Source organism: Dromaius novaehollandiae, chromosome 1 (assembly GCF_036370855.1).
Source record: "Dromaius novaehollandiae isolate bDroNov1 chromosome 1, bDroNov1.hap1, whole genome shotgun sequence".
Lineage (NCBI taxonomy): Eukaryota > Metazoa > Chordata > Aves > Casuariiformes > Dromaiidae > Dromaius > Dromaius novaehollandiae.
In genome coordinates this window covers 214,184,171-214,207,169 of record NC_088098.1, presented here as the reverse complement: position 1 = coordinate 214,207,169, position 22,999 = coordinate 214,184,171, and the positions used below count along the sequence as shown (strand labels likewise).

Here is a 22,999-nt window from a genome sequence, read left to right as displayed (position 1 = left end):
CTATCAGTGAATGCCGGGGTGACCTCAGGCTAGTCACTTCTGACCCCCGTAAAATGGAGATAATCATACTTATCTGATTCAAGGAGGTACCAGGAGACCTACTGTTTCCTAATTGCTTTGAGATATACACAGGAAAGGCACAATATAACTACTTGTGCTATTAAAAACAGTTAGATGGGTCAGGTTGCTGGAAATATCTACTGGTGACACAATAGATTTTCCCCATCTGTGTAAAAGTGTCAAGTAGTGCTATTATTTTGACCTCATTGATAAAGAGAGGATGGGTGGTCTGGCAGACTGAAGCACATTTTGGCTGGAAGCTATTACCCTTTGAAATGACCTCTTGTTTCAAGTTTCATTGGTGTATCTCAAAAGTTACAGGCAAAACCAGTAAGGATTTCTTTAAGTCATTGTATAGAAACCATAAAATCTGCTATGACTACCCTGACTTGCTACTGCGCTGTACTTGCCCTAATCGTATTTTTCCTAATCAAACATACTTTTATAGAAGGAAGCAACGACATTCTCTTCTGTCCTTAATTGGCCTTTCTTTCTCTGGGTAATCATAGCACATGTGAAGTTTTACCAACCTCGGTTGTCCCATACTATTAGAGAGGGGTAGAAAAATGGAGTGCAACACTAAGAAGGGTAGCAAAAATGATCAGGGAGTAATTTATGGAAAAGGATGAATTTCAAAGCAAGATGCCTGAATGTGGCTTGGGGTAAGATGGGGATACAGGCATATCACAAGATAGCAGTTCATAAAGACGTTCAATTTTAGGGAGAGAAATAGTTGTAAACTGACTATCAAGGAAAACAGCTGTGTTACATTTTAGCATAGCCCAGGCAACCAGCAAGTGCTAGCAGTTTTATTGTTGAAACCAGACTTTGGAGAACTTTTACAAAATCTACACATTCAGCCAGGCAGGATGAGGCAAAGCTCTGGTAATGGCCAAGTGTCAAGGAAGGGGTCAGTGTGTGAGTCAGTTTTAATGCTATACTTAAGCTAAAGTGATCCATGCTGATTTTCATTCGATTACAAGAATTTTATCTCATAAATACCTATATAGAATCTAGATATTTGCACTTCTCTCTAAAGTGCTTGTTTACTACGGGGTATCTCACTAGATCCTTGTTTTACCAGCTCAGTGTATTTGCCAAGATGAACCAATCTGTCACTTATATCAGTAAAGTTCACCCCATCCACACGTGCTTCAATGCCAGACTCGACTAATGCAAGAACCTTCACGCCGAGCTCCTTATGAAATGTTCCCTGTCCTATCACGTTGCCACGATACTGCCACTAGATTTATAGCCATAACTAAATCATCCAATCATACCACTTCTGTACTGTGCTTCTTCCATTACCACCTAATGTATCAAAAGCATCGATTTTAGACTTCTGAGCTGTACTGCTGAAGCACTCCAAGATCTTGCAGCACTTTATTATATTCCAAGCCCACTCCCATAGCTGTCATGCTAATGAGGCATGTGTTGCTACTTTAATTTTTCTCAACCAGGTCACAAAGCTCAATTCTCTCTTTATGTGGGAGAACCTAGGGTCCAATTCCTGAGCTGTCATGGTTGGCTGATTTTGAATAGTTCATGTGATGACACAGAATCTCTTATCGCTGGCCTGGCCACCACAACACCCCTTCCCCCAGACGGTGAAAAGAAATATGGCCACTTAAAGGTTCAAAATGTTTTTCCCTATTTATAGCATGTTGTACGTACCACGCACCTATTACCCTGAGGTGTCCAAAATGCTGAAATTATGACTCAAGATTGGGAACTGTGGGAAACAATTAATAAGGGCCAGTTCTGTTTCCTTATTTTGATAACTCTTACCATCGAGACTACTTGCTGCTTGACACACTTACCTTCATCAGGGAAAGGGGCAGAACCAGGCTTCAGTATTTCAAGTAACATGGAATCACTTGCTGTTTCGCCCCACCAATGCTGCTTTTGTGAATTGTGTATTTTTATGCAAGAAAATCTAGGCTACTTGGTCATGTCAGCATTAGCTAACAGTTTGTAAGCAGACATGTGATATACTAAATGTCTGAAATTTATCAGTGTCTCTCCTGCAATCTTACAATTTGAGCCATTTTGTCTGTTTGCTACACTTTACCTGCTTTACGAGTAAGCTTTAATGAGTAGGCTTTATTAAATAGGCCTAATTATTACATGGAAAGAGAAGAAAGACCTGTTAAATCTTCCCATTAAAAGCCAGTCCAAACCTTGAAGAGATGTTACAAAAACGGGGGCTCAAGCTTATTGACATCAACATCCCTTACAGAGATGTGAGCACATTTTAAAAGCCAGCAGTAAAGCCCTGTGATGCAGGGGATGTACCAACAGAGTGCAATGGGACCACAACAGCAGTATTTCTCACTCAAGAATCTCAAAATCTTCAAAGGTTGTAACAAAAGTATGACCATCATTACACCCTGTTTTATATGTGGAAGAGTCAGGCACCACCATTTAGGTGATTTGGCCAAGGTCACAAACTGGGAACAGTAATCAGTCCTCTGACTCCTGTTTCCATGTATTACATTGCCAAACACCGACCCTGTAATAGTAAGATTTTGAGCTAATACCAGTCGTGCATTGAAAACATAGTACCAGCTATTCCATCTGTATTTGGAATTTCTGTCTAAATTCACATGGTGGGAATTAAAAACAAACAAACTTTTTAACCCTTCAGATTCTGTTATTTTCCAAACTGCCAGCAAAACAAATTCTTCTGTGGGGTGCGTATACTAGGGCTTGTAGTCCTCAAAGGCTTAACCCAATTGACTCTTAAGGAGCTGTGACAGTCTTTCATATAAATCCCTCCCAGATCAAAGGGTTCCTCTGTGCCAAAACTGTCTATCACATCAGCTTTACTGCCATGCATGGGCACTGAGGGCTTGGTCCTGCTGCTAGACACACAGCTAAGGACTGCCCGCCCTTGAGCAAAACAACCCGACTGCTTGCACCCAGGTACACTTGGGAAGCAACGTCAAAGGATACACCGTCATTCAGATACACCCAGCAAGAAGCTGCACCAGCCCCTCTTGCCATATTCCAAATACCGTTTTTTTTCCAGAAAACTTACACTGTACCCACTGAAGGCACTTTTTCCCCTGGGCTGCTGTCTCAATCTTTTTAACCTGATCCTTTCCCTTCTACTCAGAACCTCAAAGCAACCACCCAGAATACCTAAAGCTATCACTGCTTTATTCAAGGAATTTGTTAGGGTCACGTGATGGTTTGAAAGCAGTAGTTGAGATTAATAGCGTGTCACAACAAACACAGTGGATAATGCAAAGCACAGAAATGACAGAGAAGGAAATGGGGGGAGACATCTTCTGAGGCTATGGAGTTATTGGATGTTTAGTTTTAAAGAACACACAAGTTTGACTTCTGGCTTCTTCTCCCTTACAAAATAATCAGGGGGTCACAGTGGCCAGAAAATTTCAGGTTATAAATAAAGTTCAAAGCCCCCAGGTCCTCATTTTTAAATTGAGACATAGGCCTTGAAAACAGCTAATGGAAGAAGCCTTCCCCAAGTTTGACTTCTCTCCCAACCGAGAGATCCGTTTCCCCACAATAACACAAGGCAGCCACAAGTACACGATCATCAGACTTGCTGTGTTTTACAATACATTGCACTTCGACACTGGCTTTTATCTCGTGGCTGGAAAGAGTTCTGTGAACATCAGCCCTGACTTTTCAAAGTGTAGAAGACACACGGCCCCACAGGGACTGAGAGCATACACAGCCTCCTGTAAGATCCTCAGCCACATGGGCTTCAGTCCAGAGATGATACGTGCCCAGAAGGAACTAGTCCAGTGTTGTGCGCTCAAAAGTCTCAAATGATTTTTGTAAAAAGATTAACTCACTCTCTTAACAACCTGACGTCTGAATGTATGGAGACAAGGGTCCCCTCTTCTCTTCTCATTCACGTTACTGTAAGCTGTGGCTAGTTCCAGTAAAATCAACTGATTTATACAGAAGGGGAACTAGTTTTGAAAGAATACTGATGCCAATGGTTTGCTACATTCTCATTTTACACCTGAGAAAACTGAGGTTCTTTTTTTTTTTTTAGCTGAGGAAGCCAGAAGGCTCAATTCCTAGCACTTGCTCCAATCTCTGCACCACTCTGCCTTCTATGTTTTGCTCTCCTAAAGCTGCCCAGGAGCATTTTTTCCACACCGAATCTGATCCTTTGGGGGCTTTGTTTCATGTTAGTCACAAATCTCTCAGCATAACCTAAGGTAGACGAAAACACTGGCAGTCCTGCAGTGAAAAAGCATCTAATGGGCCATAAATTAATGTTTCATTTCCTTTAATAGTGTAATGATTAATTCCTTCTTCAGAGCAAGATTTTGTTGCACATTTGATAGTTACACTATAAAGAAAGAAACAGGTTTTTTAACATCGAAAAGGATCAAAGCAAGAACGCTGCTATTTTTGTTTGTGCTCTTGTAGCTTGACTCATCAAATAGATCTCTCCCCAATTTTGTAAAGAAAAAGGTAAAAAAGATCCTTCTCAGATGAGACCTTGTACAGCTTGTCAAGTTTCAAACCAGTGAATATTTACTGCAGATGTAAACCTCTGAAAATAGGGGTTTCTAATGGAAATGCTGACATAACCTTAACTATACCAATGCTGCTGTAATGCTCAGGTTACTAGGAATATTTCTGCTGCCAAATCAGTTTAACAAGTCTGAATGCATATAATTTGTTCCAGTTGTCTTTCCGCTGAGTGGGGCTCCTTTGTGCATACTTTTCAATGTGGATTGCATTAAAAGAAAGAAAAAGCCTTACTCCTATGTAAATTCATATACCCACTGATATGGTTTTATCACAGCTAAAATGCTATAAATCTGCTTTAACTGATTCAGTGTGTTCCCTACTGGCCTGGAAAGGTGACTTATTTCTCTGCTGCCCTTCGCTGCATGTGACAATGATAACTTTGCTTTGTTCTCTTCGGGATATTTATTCCTTGTAAGGAAAACGTGATTTTCTGTGTATTCAGATTATCCGCTCCTGGACAAATCTACTCCTGTTTGAGCCAAAAGGATTTTACCTGGGTCAGGATTTGACCCTCATTATGCTAGGAATCTAATCCAAATGCCTCCCACCAATATCAGTGATATGAATCTGGTCCTGTGGCAAATGATTTGCTTCTCACCTTTGGCTCATCCTGAAGCCAAACAACCACTAGGTTAAATAAATACACTCCCAAGGCAAAGCAAATTTACAGGGCAAAAGCCCAAGCAAGAGCAAGGCAAGTGGGCACTTCTGGAGCTTCACATCCTCGGAAAGATCCACAGCTCGCAAGCTGATATCCTTCTGATCTCTCCTCCTCGTAGCGAGAGTGAAATGGGAGGAACAAAAACTCAACAGGACAGCTCCACTGCTCAGTGAATAGGAGCAGGAATAATTCATGATCTGATCCTCCTCACATCTGCCAGTTTACAACTCTTTGCTGGATCTTCCAGGGTCTAAGAAGCAATGGCTGGTGCTGGAATTCAAAATCTGAGCTCAGTTGTCAGCCTTGCAACCAGATAAATTCGGGGGAACGATTTGAGGCCAAATCTGCAAACATGTCAGGGAATTTTTGGATGGGGTCAGTGAATTAGGGGGAAATTCAAGTGGATTTCACCTGTGAAAATCAAGACAAAATGACCAGATTCATCCAAACTAACTTATCAGGCTCCTACACTGGGACCATAGTCAGGTATAGCTCTTTCTACAATGAGTGGAAAAAGAGGTATCTCCTAAAGACGATTCAGAACCTGATGCCCTGAAATGACTCTTACTAAATAGAAAGCCTATGGTTAGTAAGTTTCTTGCTCAGTTATTTGACTGAAATTAAAATGGAGGAAATTGTGTCACGGTGTCTCAGGTTGAACTCTAACCATTTGATGTTCCCAAATTACAGGATAGATTCAGTGAAAAAATATGAAAACCTGGTTTTCAAAAGATTTTTTTCCAAGCTTCTCTCCTATCGCTCTTTTTAATCACTGCTATTCTAACAAGTGTTCTTTTTTAAGAACATTTTTAAGCTATTGTTAAAATAAACATCTTTTAAAACTATTCCTCTCCTTAATGTTTCTTCCCAAACTCCTGAAATTTTGTCAAAAATTATATTGTCAAAGGATACTTGGAAAAAATCTGTTTGCATCTTCCTATTCCTCCGTTTCCCTTCCATAATTATGAATTAACATTATGAATAACACTGACTGATAATGGACTCTGCAGTTCTGTGATAAAGGATGCAGAGACTAATCATCATTATTATTACTTAACATGCACTTGAGTAGTAAACACAGGAGCATTGGAAAGCACTGTGTGAAGACAAGTCATTGCAAGAGAATGGACCCTCCATCCACTAACCTCTTGGGGGGGGGGGAGGGGGGTAGAGCCTTACATAAAAAGAAAAACTAATTTAATCAGGATTTATTATTAATCATTAGATGAGCAAAATATCAATTATTAAGATTACATTATCGAAGCTTCTCTTGCTCTCCTCATTCAAATCCATGAAAATTCTCCACTTCTAAGAAGCCTTACATGACGCCGTTCTTCCTTTGAACTACTTTAATATTCTGTGTCTTTTGGGCTCCGTGCTGCAGTTTGATTTCTCTGTGGCCGTCTCTTCCAACCCAGTATCGTAAACACCTAATCTGCTGCTTGAGCAGGACAGTTGGCTTCTACAGGAAGGCTAACGTGTCCAAAGTAGGACTTCGAGCTCAGAGCAGTGATGCCTGATGCAAAGCAGGCTGATGCTAATTTCAGCCTCTCGGCTGGTCATGCTGGGCTGCAGACCTGGTCTGAAAAACGGCAGTGTCTGTGTGGCAGGGTCAGCCGGCATTTATTATTTGTGCCGCATGAAGCACATCAAGGATACGAAAGAAATTAACAGAGAACCTATATACAGATGGATTAAAAACTAAAAATGAATTAAAAACTTTCAGCTCTTGGGGGCAGAAGGTGCTCTGTATTTCTGTTTGGAAAATGACTTCCTTTTAGATACTGAAGGAATCCAGCCACAGCAGTAACAGCAGCAGCAGATGATCTGGTTGGTTACCCACTATACAGTGCCATGAATCTGCAAATTATACCAGATTAAACTATTTGAGAAAACACAAATAAGGCTGTTGTAAATTAACAAGACAATCCTCATTAGCCTTTTCATGAAGGCCTTATGGAAAATCTGGGCCAAATGATTCAAAAATTAGGTGGAAAGTTCCTTCTTAATGATAAGAAAGGCAGGTAAATTAGAAATGATGATTCTCTTCAACAGCTCAAGGCTGATCATTACAGATAACTCAAACACAAAATAGTAAAAATTCTTTAGGTTACACATCAAGAGGCCTAAACTGGTCCACTTCAGTTAAAAATCAGAAGAAGGAAGATCTTAGGGAAACCTACTCCTTCAAAGTGTCCAGCACTGCACAAAGAAAAAGTGGCAAAGGCAGTACGTGAATCTGTAGTAATTTGCTGACCATGATTTTGCTGGCCAGCGAGCAGCTTGCTTATGCAGACCACATTGAGTAGAAGCAGCACATTGATTTTTTTTTTTTTCTTTAGCCTCTGGGGGGAAATTGGTCCTGATCTGGCCTGTTTTCCAACAAAATCAAGAGTCTTATGAAAGTTGCACTCGTCTCTTAGGATCTGACCTGGAATATTTATGGACGTACTTAACACAGCACTTGTGAGCAGTTCTCCTTCCCCCCGGCACTGACAACAGCAATCTGTGGCTGAGGTGAGGGATGCACTGACCATGCTTCACACAGCGCTGAGCACTCCTCTTGGAATTCAAAGTCTGATAATACAGAGAATTACACCTTCACCTACTCTCTCTCTTCGTACAGCAGCCATACCGCTTTAGGTGACAGGGAGCATGGTCTTCCACTAGCTCTTTTTGTTAGTAAATGCCTTTACAGGTGGCAGAGGAACAGGACTGGTGCAATCAGTGGGGAGCAACATAAGGCATCACTGGGAATAGGGATGTATTTAAGGAGGAATCCAAAGAAATCGCGGTACACACATTCGTAAGTTGGTGATAAGACTCCAACCCTTTGTACTAGTTCCCTCTGCACAGACTTGAATAGGTGTTATGTCCAGTGATATCTAAGTAAAGTAATTTCTAGGACTGAAGAGTCAGTTTTAGATATTCTTTAAACTTTCTGGTAACTTCTTACTTCTGATTGATAGAATTTAATAAAATCCATGCCCTCATCTCTAAAGTTGTGTGCCAGAGAATTATAATGCCCCACACCAGAGGTGATTTTGGATTTTGTGGTGCCCGTATCAGGTGTGCAGAGGTTGTTTCATGTGTCTGCATCTAGCCTTCCTATCTGCCTGATATGAGTAACTTAGAGAAACGCACCACACCACACAAAATGACAAAAGTACCCTTCATATGGAGTGACTGCTCATTGATGAAAGAGCTGAAAGAAGTCACGCTCTTCAGCTATGACTAAGAGGAAACATGGTCAGTGTTCTCAAAGGAATTTGGATGTCAACCTTCCACGGATTTCATATATTTTTCAAAATCTGTTCTCTGTCATTCTGTACATCAGCTCCCCATGGGGATAACTGCTGTTCCCTTACCTCGCAGGTATGCCAAGCAGGAACGTGCCCCTAACGTCCTGGGTACCACAGCCAGGGATGCTGAGGGGAGGATGAGGGAGGTGGACAGCAGACCACGTGAGGCCTGTGTTCTCTTCCTAAACAGCATTCCCTAAGGACACTAGACTTTTTGGATTGATTTTGCTGGTCAGATCATTTACTGGTGCAAATGAAAAGCAGATATACATACATACAAACATACATACACATATATACACTGACTGATGGCAAACCTTAGGAACTAATCAGTGATTTTGAGTGTCTGCTAAGATACCCCAAAGAGGCCTAATTTTCAAATAGTGCTGAAATCCTCAAATCAGGCATTTTTAAGGTTTCTGAAAGTAAACAACCTGAACTGGAGGCATCCAGACCCCAGTTACTTTTGATAATTTTAGGTAAAGATACAGGATTCTTCTGGAGTTCAGATACATAAAAACAAAAATGAAAAGGTCCAAGTCTGAAAAATCTTCTTTCCTTAAAGTTAAGTACTTGTTAATAGTGTAGGTACAATAGGTATTTGGGATTTTTAATGTTCTAAGTGATTTTTACATTTATGTTACAAGTAAAAAATTGGCTTTTACACATCTAATACCAAAATGAAAGCACTAAAAGATTACATTATATATTATAATATATAATATATAAAATATATAATATATAATATATAATATATAATATATATTATATTTATCTACTTATATATATTACATTTAATATATATAAATATATATTATAGTTAATATATATATTATATCTAATATATATAATATTTATCTACTTAGTAGATTTATATAATATATAAATATATATATTATATTTATCTACTTAGTTTTTTCCAGCCTTTATCTAAAAGTTTAGTTGGACACTTTCCTGGAAGTGTAGAAATACTATTAGGGACAGTATTACCTTTCTGGAATGAAAGGAACTTAGATAAAGAATAGCCTACTGTATCTTCAAAAAGTAGCATGTTTCTTAAGTTCCATGTGCATTATATTTGCAATTTACATGGGGATTTGTAACAGTGGTACAGCTCCCTGGGTGTTACTTACTTTGGATGGACTTCTCTAAGGCTGAGTTTACACAGCTGTGGAAGGAAAGCCTAGCCACAATCAATTAAAAAGTGCAACACAAATCCTTTAGACAGCATTCTCAGGCTGTCCTGTTGTTGAGACAGCTACTATTCTCAGAGAATAAGTGTTCTAACTGTATTAAACTTAGTCCTAACCAAAATAAGCTTTTACTAATATTCGCCATTTAGGGAACATAAAGAGCTGCCTTTGTCATTTAAAGTTTAAGCTGACTAAGCCTCAGAAAAAGAACGCTAAGGAACTAGAGCAATTAAATCCATTTACAGAGGTCAGAAGAGTCTCTGGTTTTTAGACATGATGGGCTTGTATGGTCTGTGCTTCTTATTCATGTGAACTCTCAGATTATAGGTTGATAAGTCAGTGTGGCTTTCAAAGGTCACCTTTGTTTATCTCCTGATGATGGTGACATCCTAACAAGTCATCGATGTGCTGGCGTTGCCTCCACCTCTTATTACTGAACAACTAGAATAACCAAGGAAATGAGACCCCAGACACCTTGTCTTTGTGTGGGACATATTTATTACCGACCTGCTGAATCCTACACATAAAGAAGGCCTCAGGGAACGTAGCATGTCTACAAGCTGATGCAAAAAGTACTGAGAAAGAAAGAGGAGGATAAATAAGCAGGCAGCTGAAAAGCCTAAACTAACTCACCAGCACATCAATAATACAATAATGTCATCAACCCACTGTGGACTCCGAATGCTGTTTTTTCTGTTGTTCAGCTAATTAGTAAAAGAAGAGATTAAGGTCTTTAATCTCACTTGCTTGCTTTCTCTCCCCCTCTTTTTACCTGGAGGGCATGCATGTATGTGTACATATATTTTTCCTAAATGAACAATGAAAAAGAGCATACATCATGATGTTGAAAACATTAGGTGGAGTGTGAATTTGGCTTTATTTCCAACAAGAGGGTCATCTGCATGATTTCAGATGTGACTGCATGGTGACTGCGAGGAGGCAGGAGTGTGTGTGTATGCCTCGCAGGGTGGGAGGGGAGGGGGGAAGCTGAACAGAGGATATGAATTTTAAGCAGCTTCCTGAATGAATACGACACTGTATTTCCCCCTACTCTCCTTAGGATGACAATTCAGAGCAGATAACCTTCTCCTTTGAAAAGCCCTGAAGGGAAAGTTTGTTTTTACCATAATAAATGCAACAAAAGAGAAGAAAAGAGGAGCTGAGAAAGGGGATGTGAGGTGGGGGGGCAAAGTAAATGTCAAACTTTCTCTCCTTACTTGCAGATAACAGTATGCTAGGAAAACTTCTTAGAAGCTTAACATAATGGAGCTAAGTTGCTGCCAGCTGCTGTAAACCTCTCTCTCACCTTCCTTTCTTTCTTTCATGATATCTTTGAATGCCATCATAAATCAGACCTGTGAGCAATTATCACTCAAGCCGGATGGCAGCGGTTTGAGTGGTCACTGCTATTCCCCTGCTGTAATCTGCACTTTGTCAGGTTACACTGGCCCAGATGAAATTTCGCGTTTCTTTGCCAATGAGCATTACCTCTCTAATTATGGCTCATTGTCTCTGCAGCACAGAGCTGCAAATCCCCTTCTTCTCGCACCTTGCTTACGCCGCGCGCTCCTAGCCGGGCAGTTTTGGTGTCGGGAGGTGGCGGGCACCCTCGGCCCCACGGCGAGGCCTGGGAAGAGGATGCTCCGGACACACCGCAGAGGTGCCCGGCTGCCTGCAATACTTATCCCCAGGGAGTCTCCCACCGCCTCGCAGGGGAACGGGGAAGCAGAAACCGGCCTGAGAGGCTGCGAATAACGCGCCGGTGCCACTGTCACCGAGCTGAAACCCTCAGGATTTAGGCGTCTGCATCCCCAGGGCTGGTTTGCGTCCGGGCCGGCCTCAGCGACGAGTCTCTGGTGGAGGCGCAGGACCGAGCCGAGCGCGGAGCCCACCTGGCTCAGCTGCCCCGTCACATCCTTCGGCCTTTACGAGCTTGCTGCGAGAGTTTCTCAGGCAGAAGGGGGTGAAAAATGACAGCGGGGGCTGCCGTGAAGTTGCTGTTACCTGGCGGCCGAACCGGGAGGCGAAGCGTCTCAGCCAGGTGCTTTGGGGCAGCCCGTCCCTCACCGGCACACCGCAGCGGGACGCGCGGGCCCCCGAACCGCCGCGTTTCGCAGGTGTTCAGCTCCCCCCAGCACACGCTCGCTTCCCCCCTATATATATATATGTATGTATATATATATATATATATTTTTTTTTTTTACGAAAACGCGAATCCCCACGCAACCGGCATCTCCATCCTCGCAACCACCCCCACCACCCGTCCCACCCGCCCGGCTGCCGGGCCAGCAAGCGAAGCAGGCAGAGAGAGTCACTCACCGTTGTTGGGGACACAGAGGTTTCCAGAGCCACTTTGAACTAAGAACGAACTAGGGACAAACTCTTCCTCAGACTCAGAGTCCGGGGCCGGCGGGGCCGCGCCGTTGCCTAGCAACCGCCCCGGGCCCTCATTGGCCGGCGGCGAGGGGGGAGGGGAGGGGGAGTGCGCGGGGGGGGTGGAGGAGGCGGACGAGCCGCGCAGGGGAGGACCTGCGGACCACAGACACACACGGAGGCACAGGGACACACACGGAAATAAGGATAATAAATAATAAAAGAAAAAAAAAAAGGACACAAACACACAGAGAGACAAAAAATAAATAAGTTGAGCCGGGGCACGAGGAAAGGCCGCCCCCGCCGGGAGGGCGGCCTGCTGCACATATCTGCCTGCCCGCGGGCCTGCGAGGGTGATGGCGGCTGCCCCCCTCCGTGAGGCGATGCCCGCCGCGGTCCCCCCCCCGTTAATCGGACTTTAATCGGACTTTAATCGTAGTTTTTAATCGTAACGCCGCTGCCCAGCTCAAGGTTTGGCCTGCGGCTCCCCACCTGCTGTGCCCCGCGCGGGTGGCACCATGAAACGGGCGCTGTCGGCCCGGCCACCCTGTCGAAGCCGGGCTGCGTTTTACTGAAGGAAAAATTTTGCCTCACGTGTGTTATGAGGTAATTTTTTTTTTCTTTTTTTGCCATTTCATGTGAAAACGCTACAGTCCTTTTTAGGGGACTGGGTTAAATCAATCCCTGACGTGCTTTATAATCCGAACGGCCCATTGGACCCTTCTGGCGGGAGCCGAGGGTGCAGGCGAGAGCCAGGCTGGCGCGCCGGCCAGCGGGCGAGAGGAGCTGACACAGGGCAGAAGCGAAACCCAAGCCAGACAGTGTCGTTTCATTGATTAAATCACGAGAAATGCAGCAAATCAGATCCTTAAGTAGTATCTGCTGAAAGCCGTTCCCGGTGGAGGAACGGCTTCTCCTGACTCCAGGGAAATTGGAGCGGGTGCACGGAGAGCAGATCCCATTCGAAAAGCACACTGCGAATAATTAGCAGTATCAGGGTCTTATTCCGATCAGATTTTAAACAGAAATGGCAAATCAGAAACCCCAAACTGATAAAAGGACTTTCAGGCAAACGTGGAGGTCAAATATGTGCAGCACATCACTAAAAACAGAGGGAATATAAACACAAACATATAATAGGTTAAAATACAGGACAATACATTTGAACATGAACTTTCCCCCTTGATAAATTTGATCTGAAAGTCCTAATGATTAATGTTCCACATTTTCCCAAATACTGAAAAGTTATCATGCACAATCCATTAAAGCGAAATGAGCACAAGAAAACTAGCAAGCTTTAAAAGAAAAATCCGTTTCTAAAGAGCACGTTTTGAACATAACATACCACACAACATAGCTGTACAATACTTCTCACAAAACATAACATGAATGCTTTAGAAAAGCACACAAACCCAAAACAATGATGCAGGTTTAACATTTCAGACCCCCAAGGTTGGTCCTGTCAAATTTCTTCCCACCTTGGTCATCAGTTCTTCTCATCACAAGCCCCTGGATGTCACCTCCCTGGCATATGCAGTTCGTATAAATTTTCAAGTATAATCAGGACAGAAATTGTGGTGTCAGAGGCAAAGCCAGGGAGCTGGAGGGAATATAGGACTGTACCTGTGCTCAGAGACACTCAAATGGCTGTAACTCCCTGAAGAAGAAGCCAGCTTTGCTAAAGAGCCTACAGAGGAAGGGCATCTTAAGATACAGGTGGGATCATGTTGTACTCCATCCCACACATCTCTGCCCTGTGGTGGAAGGCAGGCTGCCCTCTGGTGAAAGAGCCCTGCTTTGGGATGTCAGAGACCCCAAAGTGCAAACAGCTCCTGGAGATTCACTTCTAGCTGAAGGTGTGCTCTTGAAATGAAGGAGCAAAGTCTACTCTCTGTCTACCCTGTTGCAGTAGAGTTTTGATGAGCTCTGAGATGCAATGAGGTTTATATCATGTCTTTAATATGTTCTGCATTTTTTACAGAACAGGATGATACATATTTCTAATACTCTGCAGCCAGAGCCAGAATTCTAATGTGATGTTGAATAAAACGGAAGGAAAGTGTTAAATCAATGTCTTCCTATAGCCCCATGCTTTGTAAGTCTAGTTCTTCAATGTACTTTATAACTTAACTCTGTGGCCATCTTCATGTTGATGGAGGACACATTTTTCTACCATCAAGAGAGACAGACTAAATTAAAAAATGTATTTCAAGCCTGTGACTCATTTACCCAAAATCCAGGAAAATGCATAAAAATGAGGTTACTGGTGTGACTAACACTGACAAAAAATTGGGGTGGTAAATGAAAGGAGGCCGGCCCCTTGTGCTCTCCCTCTGGGCCAGACAGCATACTTGGAACATCTGCACATGACGAGACATAAAGACCAGCAGCTGAATGAGCTGTATTTGGAGTCAAAAACCTAAGCGCAAAATGTCAGTGCTTTTGTCAGTCCACATCAGAAACTTTCTGCTATTTCCACATGGTTGCTGGTTGGGTTTTTGGTATATCAATTCTTTTTGCTTTCTCCATTTCCCAGTATTGTAATTTTGGCAAGCTGAAAAGAAAATTCACAAGAAGAAGAAGAAGAAGAAGGAAAAAACCTGTTTAATGAAAACCTTGGATTTTAATCAACTGCACCATTACAGATTACACATGAAAAGTTCCCATGGGCTTTCACGGTAACTATATGCACTTTCAGAAGTGCATGAGCTGACCTTTATGATGGAAGATTTCCTAGGAATCATGCATACTAACCATATTACTGAAGGCTGTACTAATGTGAAGGGCACTGGCACACACAACCGTGTGCCCTGTAAGATTCCCTCTTGGGCACAAAGTGTTGGGGTGGATGCAGCAGGAAATTTAACAAGCTACTGCACTGAGGATATGCACTGGTCAGCTCTACTGAGAACATCCAGTTAAAATGCATGGAGAGCAAAGTTCCTTCCTTTTAAGATATTAGCAACTACGTTTGTAACACTAGGGTATCTTAAATTATCAGCCAATGGGTCTTTTAAGAGAGTTGCCTCCTTTTCTCTGCTTGGACAGAAAGCCAAAAATTAAATCTCACCATCTCACAAAAAAATAAACCAAGAGAGAGACGAAAGATAAAAGTCTATATCGTTCTCACACAAATATCTCATTGAATTTACTGAAACTGTACGTCCAAGTAAAACAAGCAGCATTCAGCCCATAAACTTTCATTCCAGCTGCCAGAGCAAAATTTCTAATTGATTAGTACAAAATGAATTCACAGCAATACTGGGTTGCTATGGAACCTGAGCAAGTAGGCCAAGTCACTTTGCAGTATGTGCTGTTTCTCCTTCAAAAACACAAAACAGAAGGACTAGATAACACATTCATTATGCACACTCTTGCAATTTAGAATCTAACTAAAAGAAAAACAAAACGTATTCCAAGTATGGGCCCCTTGGCATCAATTTGTAACAATCTTATACATCCACTTGCAGTGAACAGTCAAAATTATGTTCTTTGGACTTGAGGCAGGAATAATATAAGCTGAATATCTCTGCATGAATATGTTGCTTGCACAAATTCAGAGGAAAACAGAACATAAACCTCTTTTTTATCTATGAGCCATTATTTCAGATTAAGATTAAAAATATCAGGGGAAGATATGTTACAGTCTCTGGTAGATTTATGAAAGTACTTAGGAAACACAAACTTTGGAAATAAGGTTAACACAAAGAGTCTATTTCCCAACTTAACTAAGTAGCTCCACAAAACTTAAGCAACTGCTCTAAATTTAGGGAAGAGACAGACCAGAGCAGGCTCTAAATAGTTAGAGGAAAGTAAGACGAAGGATAAACATGCCTTCAGTTTATGCTACACATTTGACTTATATTTCAGAATACTGTGTGCTTGTAGAGTTATTCTGTCTCTTGCAGGATTTGGCCTTCAGAGATCAAAATGTGCTTTAAAACAGGTGAATTCATGCTGGTGTAAATAGAAGGACTGCCAGGAATACAGAACATTCAAGGAGATGCATTAAAATGAAGGACAGCAAATTGTTTCATAGACTATATTCTGTGGATTATATTCATATGCTTACAATTTGTCCTGAAACAGGTAGAAGAGTATGGATATATAAATGCTGACTTTTCACAGCACAGATGCCACAAGGCAATGGGATTTAATATTGGTCAATGTACCCAGAATGGTATTATCTGCAATAAATCATTAATATCAAGTTTTTACCCATAGTACCTTCTTCTGTCAAGTTTGAGCCAAGAATCTCTATGAACTTTACAAGCATTGGGTATTTAAGCTTTGTAACACTGGTATCTGTTACTGGGTCAGCAGGTAAAATTAGATTGTCTGGGGTGCAGAATTATACTTCTTGCAGATAGGGAAACTAAGGCACAGAAAAGTGAATTAATTTGCTTCAAGACGCATAGTGAATCAGTGGGAGAGTCTGAAACAGAAATGATAATGCTATTTTTTGCTTTGTCTGTGTAGTATATCTCTAGCCACTGAAATAGTCTAAAAGCCTGTTTATCACACTCAGAATATTTTTAATTAGCAGAATTCCCACTATAAAGGGACACTGAAGTGACACTGAAATGTTTATGACACTGAAAATGCTTAGACTATATACAACTTTAATATAAGAAAGTTTATAGCAGTGGTACTATTGAGCCCTTAATTGCAGAGACAAAGGTGAGCGCTGTTCTAAACAGAAGTTCATCACAACACTAGCCTTTAAAATCTAGAGCCCTAATATGCATTGTGGATTCATAGGAAGGCTGTGTAAATGATAGCAAAAGTGTATTCTGTAGTCTTCTGGCTGAGTTTATTACCCTGTCAAAAAGAAAGAGAATGTAAACAGATGCACTTCGTTTTTTCTTCCCCTCTCCTTGCTCAGTGGTTTTGAGTGATCTTTATTGACATCCAAACTAAATCTTATTGATCTATATTAGAACTGTAGCTAGTCTTGAGCTGGAGAAATCCATGACCTGCTTACACAACGGAAATGCACAGGTACCTATATCTGACAAAATAAATTAATAAATAAATCTAAAACTCAGGCAATTTCATCCCACACTTATCTAATTGATTAAAACCTCACAAGCATGAAGCAGTGCTGCAAGGGTGAGATCTTTTGAGATGAAAGCCATATTGCAAAGGTAGCAAGCCGTGCAGGCACCAGAGCACCCCTGCAGCACCTCTGAGACGGAGTGCAGACACACAGGAGAGGGTGGGAAGGCAGTGCCCTGCCTGCTTGGCAGTGTTCAGTTCCCCAAAGAATATAAAAGACAGTAATTTGTTCCACCTGTATTTCAGGCCTCGGAAATCCTGCTGGGTTGAGGAGGAGAATGGAAGAATATCTGGTATTTTGCTTTTCAAGGTGAGGGGAAACATACTATTTGAAGAGGGGCCTCTGATTAGCACATGGTAAAAGGCTGCTTTCTTAGCCTTGATAAGCCATTCTCCCTCAGAGACAGAGAAAGAAGGAATTTTCCTAAGGGACATAAAGCATTCATGCCTTTCTCATGGCAGCACATCATGCCTTTCATATGGACAGCATAAAACACCTCTGGAGAAAGAGTAAGCTGAACTAGCTGTCTGGCAAAATATGTCAGCGAATCATAGGAGTAAGGAATTGTTGTGGAGATTTATTACTATTCTTTAACAATAGGTGGTCACAACATTGTTAGTTCAACAGGGAATATATATCTTGTGTTTAGAATTGATTAGAAAAAGCAGTCTTGGAAAACTACTCTTAGTTATTTATATTTCCTGAAGTTCCACCTGCACTTTTGTTTATTTAATTTAATTTAATTTTGTGTATTTGATTTATAGCTATAGAGCCAGAGGGGAAAATAAATGAAATAAAGGGGGCAAATGAATGTAATCTTAACAAGAAAAACCTGGGCAGCTGCCATGTCACTAAAATTAAGAAATGAGTAGTTGGGCCTTGAAAATGAGAAATAACCACATGCCCTGTATGAAGACTGGCATATTGGAAAAAAGAGCCATACAAGGTTAAGAAGGAATGAATAAATTCACTTAGATTGAAGGGGAGTGTGGAGAGCATATGTTGCAGGGACTTCACCAGCCTTGTGGGTGATTTGTATTCCTCTTCCCAAAGTGTGTTTTTTTTCCTTCCCTTTTGCTAGGAACAGATGCAACAATATTCTTTATCCATTTGCCAAGATGGGGCGTTCTCTATGGAGGAAGTCACAAACTGTCAGCAGGAATTCAAGAACATACAGGGCAGACCTTGGGCAGACCTTCCTCTGGATGCAAAACTTCTAGAGTGGCTGCAGCTCTGTGAGGGGGAATGTGATGTTGGGATGTATAAAAGCATCCCACCTGCATGACTCTGTTATCTGCCTCTGTCCCAGCACAGATCATGGACTGAGCATTTGGGCCTTATCCAGTTATTCTCTGAATGAAGCAGAAGGTGGAAAGGGACAAGAAATAACACAGACCTCAGATCTGTTTTTCCCCAGCTCCAGAGGTTACTAACAACCCAAAACAGCAGAAAACAATTATCCTTTGAGCAAGACGGAGAGGAGCAGGGAAGAAGTTGTTCCCTTCTGTAGTTCTTCCGAGGCTTCGGGTGCTCTGGAGCAGCACAGCAGCACTTGTAATTTTTTTGCCAACACAAGAAAACAATATGGCAGATTTTCATAAAATTACATGGGCATTTGCCTGAGCTGGATACTCGGCTTGCTCATTTGTAGGCACATCAGTAGAAGCAGATTGTGTACACAATTTTCTGAACACCACTCTCCAAGGCTGAGATTGTGCTGTTATTCAAAAGCACAAACAGGTAATTTAATTTCCAAATATATGGGAGATCACTTGTATCTCTTTCGAAATCAAAGAAATAAGGATCAAGAAAGAAACTCTTTTCTGATAGAGCCAGCATAAACAGTCCCAATCACCACCGAATATCTTTTCTTCTTACATGTGAAATATTTACACAAGTAATTCACATCATCTAAAGTTTTAGGGGAAGCACAAACCCTTAATTATGGATCAGCATTACAAAAGCTTGTGTAGCTTTACTCAAACCTAACTTGTAAAAGAATAATGTAATCAGTAGGAAGGCTGATGAGCTGCCCGTGAAATGGCCTCTCTCAATCTGACACTAATGCTCTATCTGATCCAAAACACCCAATATAAAGTATAAAGTTCTCTGCAAATGATTACATGCAAATCTGCTAAAAGGTCCATTTTCTCATATTTGAACACCAAATGTAGGCTTTGTAGAAATTGCTTTCTCTAAGCTTAATGCTAACAAAAAAAGGTTTGCACTAGCCTTGCAAAACTTTTCCTGATATGCTGGGTCAAGGGAAAGCAGCAAGATTTCCCTTTCTTACTCCCGTTGCCCTAGCAGGGAAGAGTTTATTATACATGGGCCCTTGCAAGACCTTTTCACTTGCCCCAGCAAATAACATTTACACAAATATTTTTGCAAGGCGGTTTGCACCATTTTTTTAAAACCGACTTCCAAAGTTATGCCAAAGGAGACAAAACTGTGGAATGCTAGGAACCAAACCAAAATTGCTTGACATTAGCAGGGAGCAAAACTAGTTCATCCAATGGCCAAAGTCCAAAGCTCAGCTCATGATCTTTGCAGGAATTGCTACATTTTGGGACCTTCCTGGAGAACCTTGGCCAGGTTGGATGGATAATATGTTGTTAAGAAATGAAATGTGTATTTTCTTCTGCTAGTAGCTGCTACCTAGACAATCCCAAAGGATATCTTGAAAGAAATAAAGGTTATAATTGTTAGAGAAATCTAGCACTTTTTTTTTTTGGGGGGGGGGGGGAGGGGAATGAATGAAAGGGAAATGTGACATTTACAGTTTAGTCACTATAGGGTGTCTCTGCAGTCAGGGGAAGCAGAGCCTTAACTTCCAGAGGCTTCTTATCCTGTCTGCAATGTGAATTGGAGATTCTTATTTCTCTTGATTGATTATACAGGGAACCTTTGGTGATCCTAACCTAGGTTCCTGAAGAAAAGTGGCATGAACCCAGGGCTAAATGTCTAGAACCTGCCTGAAAGCAAGGTGATCTCACTGAAAGGTTTCTGTCAGTGATGTTTCAGTCCTCTCCAGAGCACCTGAAAGGTCCTTTCAGATGTGCAGACTGAACACTTGCCCTCCAAGCTCACAAAGATGCCGTATAGAAGTGATAGGAGTGGAGACTAAACTGGGAGATCCATGAACTTTGAAGCAGTGATATTTTATCCTTCTCTCAGGAAGAAACATAGCCTGCTTGAGTAAGTACGGTCCAAGAAAAACACGAGGCTGCAGATCTCTGGAGAGTGACAGAAGTGTATCACAGTTATATTGCAATGAGGATCTAACCCGTATATCGGTAGGTTCTCTGGGGAGGAAACTGCCTTTGGGTGAGCAGAATGTGGCCTTGAATAAAGAGATCATATCTGCTACTATTTTGGGTAAGGTTACACTCTTGGCTTAGGTTTTCTGCACTGCATAAAACTAATGAACTTACTTGTTTAGCCTTTTTTACTTACTGGGACAGTTTTATGCTTATCACCCTCTTAATCCCCATTAGAGTTGGTTGCCTGTATCTGTAAAATTTGATGGAGGTCATTTTCCAGTGATTGTTATTTCTTATGTACTTGTCAGTATCCCTTAATTTTAGGATATAGTAGAAGATGCTTTCCCAGCGCACCATTTCAAACAGAAAGCAGACAGCCTCTCTTCAGCATCTAAGCACCATGGTTCAGAAGATCACTCTCTCTCTTTAGCTGGAAAGAGAGATCAAGGCTGCAGAGATTGGCATGGGCCCAGTGCCGTGCTAAAGGAGCTGCACCCCAAGCTAGTGCCTCCACACGACACTGCTGGGGATATGCCAGTCTGCACGACCCCTAGGTCCATCTCTCTGCACCAAGGTTCATGGTGGGTGCAATTCTCTACCCTTTGATTCTGAGAAAGACTTGCTGTGCTACCTGAGGAAGAACTCTTCAGACCTGTCTAATCTGATCATTATGCATGATGTCCACCTCATGGTCCACCAGGAAAGCATCTAAATCCTTCACACACCCTGGGCCTGGCACAACTCATTAAAAGATCAGAGCCATCCTACATCTTCCAGTGTCTTTTTTGTCTACAGGCTTTTCAAGGTAGGTCTGCTTCTCCTTGTGTGTTTGTGAAGCTAGCAAAGCAGCAGGACCTTGATCTTGTGTTTGACTATTAGGTGTTCTTGCAATGCAAACCACACACAAAGAAAAAAAAAGAGCAGGGAAGTTATTTGTGCTTGAGTAGCTGTAATTATTTTGAATGAGAGTTGTTTGCAATGTTCTGCAGACAGTGAGAGGCTGAGAGATTCCCTTTGCTACAAACTGAAGGGAGGACAAGTGCTCTACTTCCAGGAAGGTCAAAGTGAAGGCCACACGCTCACTGACAAAGCTTCAAAGAAGATATGCAGCTCTTGTTGCTCTACTCCAAAATTTCTCCTTATACTCCTATACCTGCTCTTCTACTTCCTTTTGCCAGAAAACTTTCTGAATTATTGCTAAAGCAAAGAGCCAAAATATAGCCGTGCCTCTACAGAAGATGCTCTTCTCTGCTGAAAAAGATTCCCAGTCAATGGTATTGCCAAAAAAAGTAATGCAGGAATATTATGCCAGGAAAAATTGGCGTTGGACCAAAAATTGTGATTTGCTTTAGGTTCACTTCAAGCCTAGAACAATATTAGTAAGTAAAGAGCAACAGTCACCCACAAGAAAAAGATTCTATCAGTAAAGATATTATTGAATGGAATTTACAATTCTAAAAAAAGGGAACTATTATTTTTCCTCCAAAATGACTGCACATCTCTCAGCAGACTATAAGACAACAGACCTACTGGCAAAATGTGATAGCAAGACCTGACAAAATTTAACAGATGTCTTTGTTGTTACTGTTTTTTCTCTTTCTCCAAGGCTTTGATTAAGATCATTAAAGCCACAAGTTGAATACCTCTACTGACTTCTACCCTATACAAAAAAATCTTCACCTTGGCTTTTGTTCAGTCCCCTGCTCAGTGGAAAATCTGACATTCTTCAAGGCATTATACAAAGAGAGGTCTCAAATAAGAGATTTTTTTGATAGAGGGAAGGTAATTATAATTCGAAACACATACAGGCACATGAAAGTTATTTGCAAAAAAAGCGAGTTCACAGAATGATTCACAATAGTGTGGGGTGTATACAGTTGGGCTAAATACACGGAAAGGTGTACCCACAGTCTCTTTCCGTTAATAGTTTCTCTTTCTCTCCTTCCTCCAGCCTCTGTCTGCTTTTCTGTGGGACAGTTAAAAGAATGGGTTATCTTCAAGGAAAAACAGCTTTAGAATGATAAGGGCAATGTTAGAAAAGAGTTCTATGCTTGGAAATACAGCACGTGAACCATGTAAAAACATGCTGCAAGCATTGCCAGGGCAGAACAAACTACTGATCCACCTTGTTTGCCATCTTTTCCCCATCCTTGGCTAATTCCATCTGTGCAGTACTCCCATAAGGTTGTTAATTACACCATGCTACCCTATAAGGAGAAATGTCTTTTTGATACTACATGGTAATCAAAGTTTTGCAGTAAAGCAAGATAACTAATAGCTTAATTTTGTCCTGACTACTGAAACAGTACATGCTATTCATATTCCAACACATGGCTAATTCTTTTACTCGGTCTAAGGTGCTTCTCTCAAAACTAACGTGCAACTAACTATAAAATATTTCCTTCAGTACTTTTTAAAATTCATTAGTTTTGGTTTTATCCAGTGATAAAAAGCTAACAGGAGCAGAGAATTCTTATGTTTTGGATGGTAAAAAGCCTTTTTTGATCATCCTGTCCATTTCTGAGGGTTATTGGTGCTATTTGCTATTACATGGAAGTCCTTTC

General features: G+C 41.5%; 1 protein-coding gene across 5 annotated transcripts in view; it reads right to left on the bottom strand.

Moving 5' to 3' along the window:
* Positions 1-22,999, bottom strand: part of TENM4 (teneurin transmembrane protein 4) — a 587,496-nt gene that overhangs the window by 247,029 nt on the left and 317,468 nt on the right. For 4 of the 5 annotated variants that reach the window (XM_064505185.1, XM_026096126.2, XM_026096128.2 and 1 more), the window contains one exon: positions 12,060-12,269. The exons of the other annotated variant lie outside the window; for it this stretch is intronic. In XM_064505185.1, coding sequence (XP_064361255.1) covers positions 12,060-12,269 — 210 coding nt within the window. The remainder of the gene's footprint in view (positions 1-12,059; positions 12,270-22,999) is intronic. 5 annotated transcript variants of the gene reach the window in all.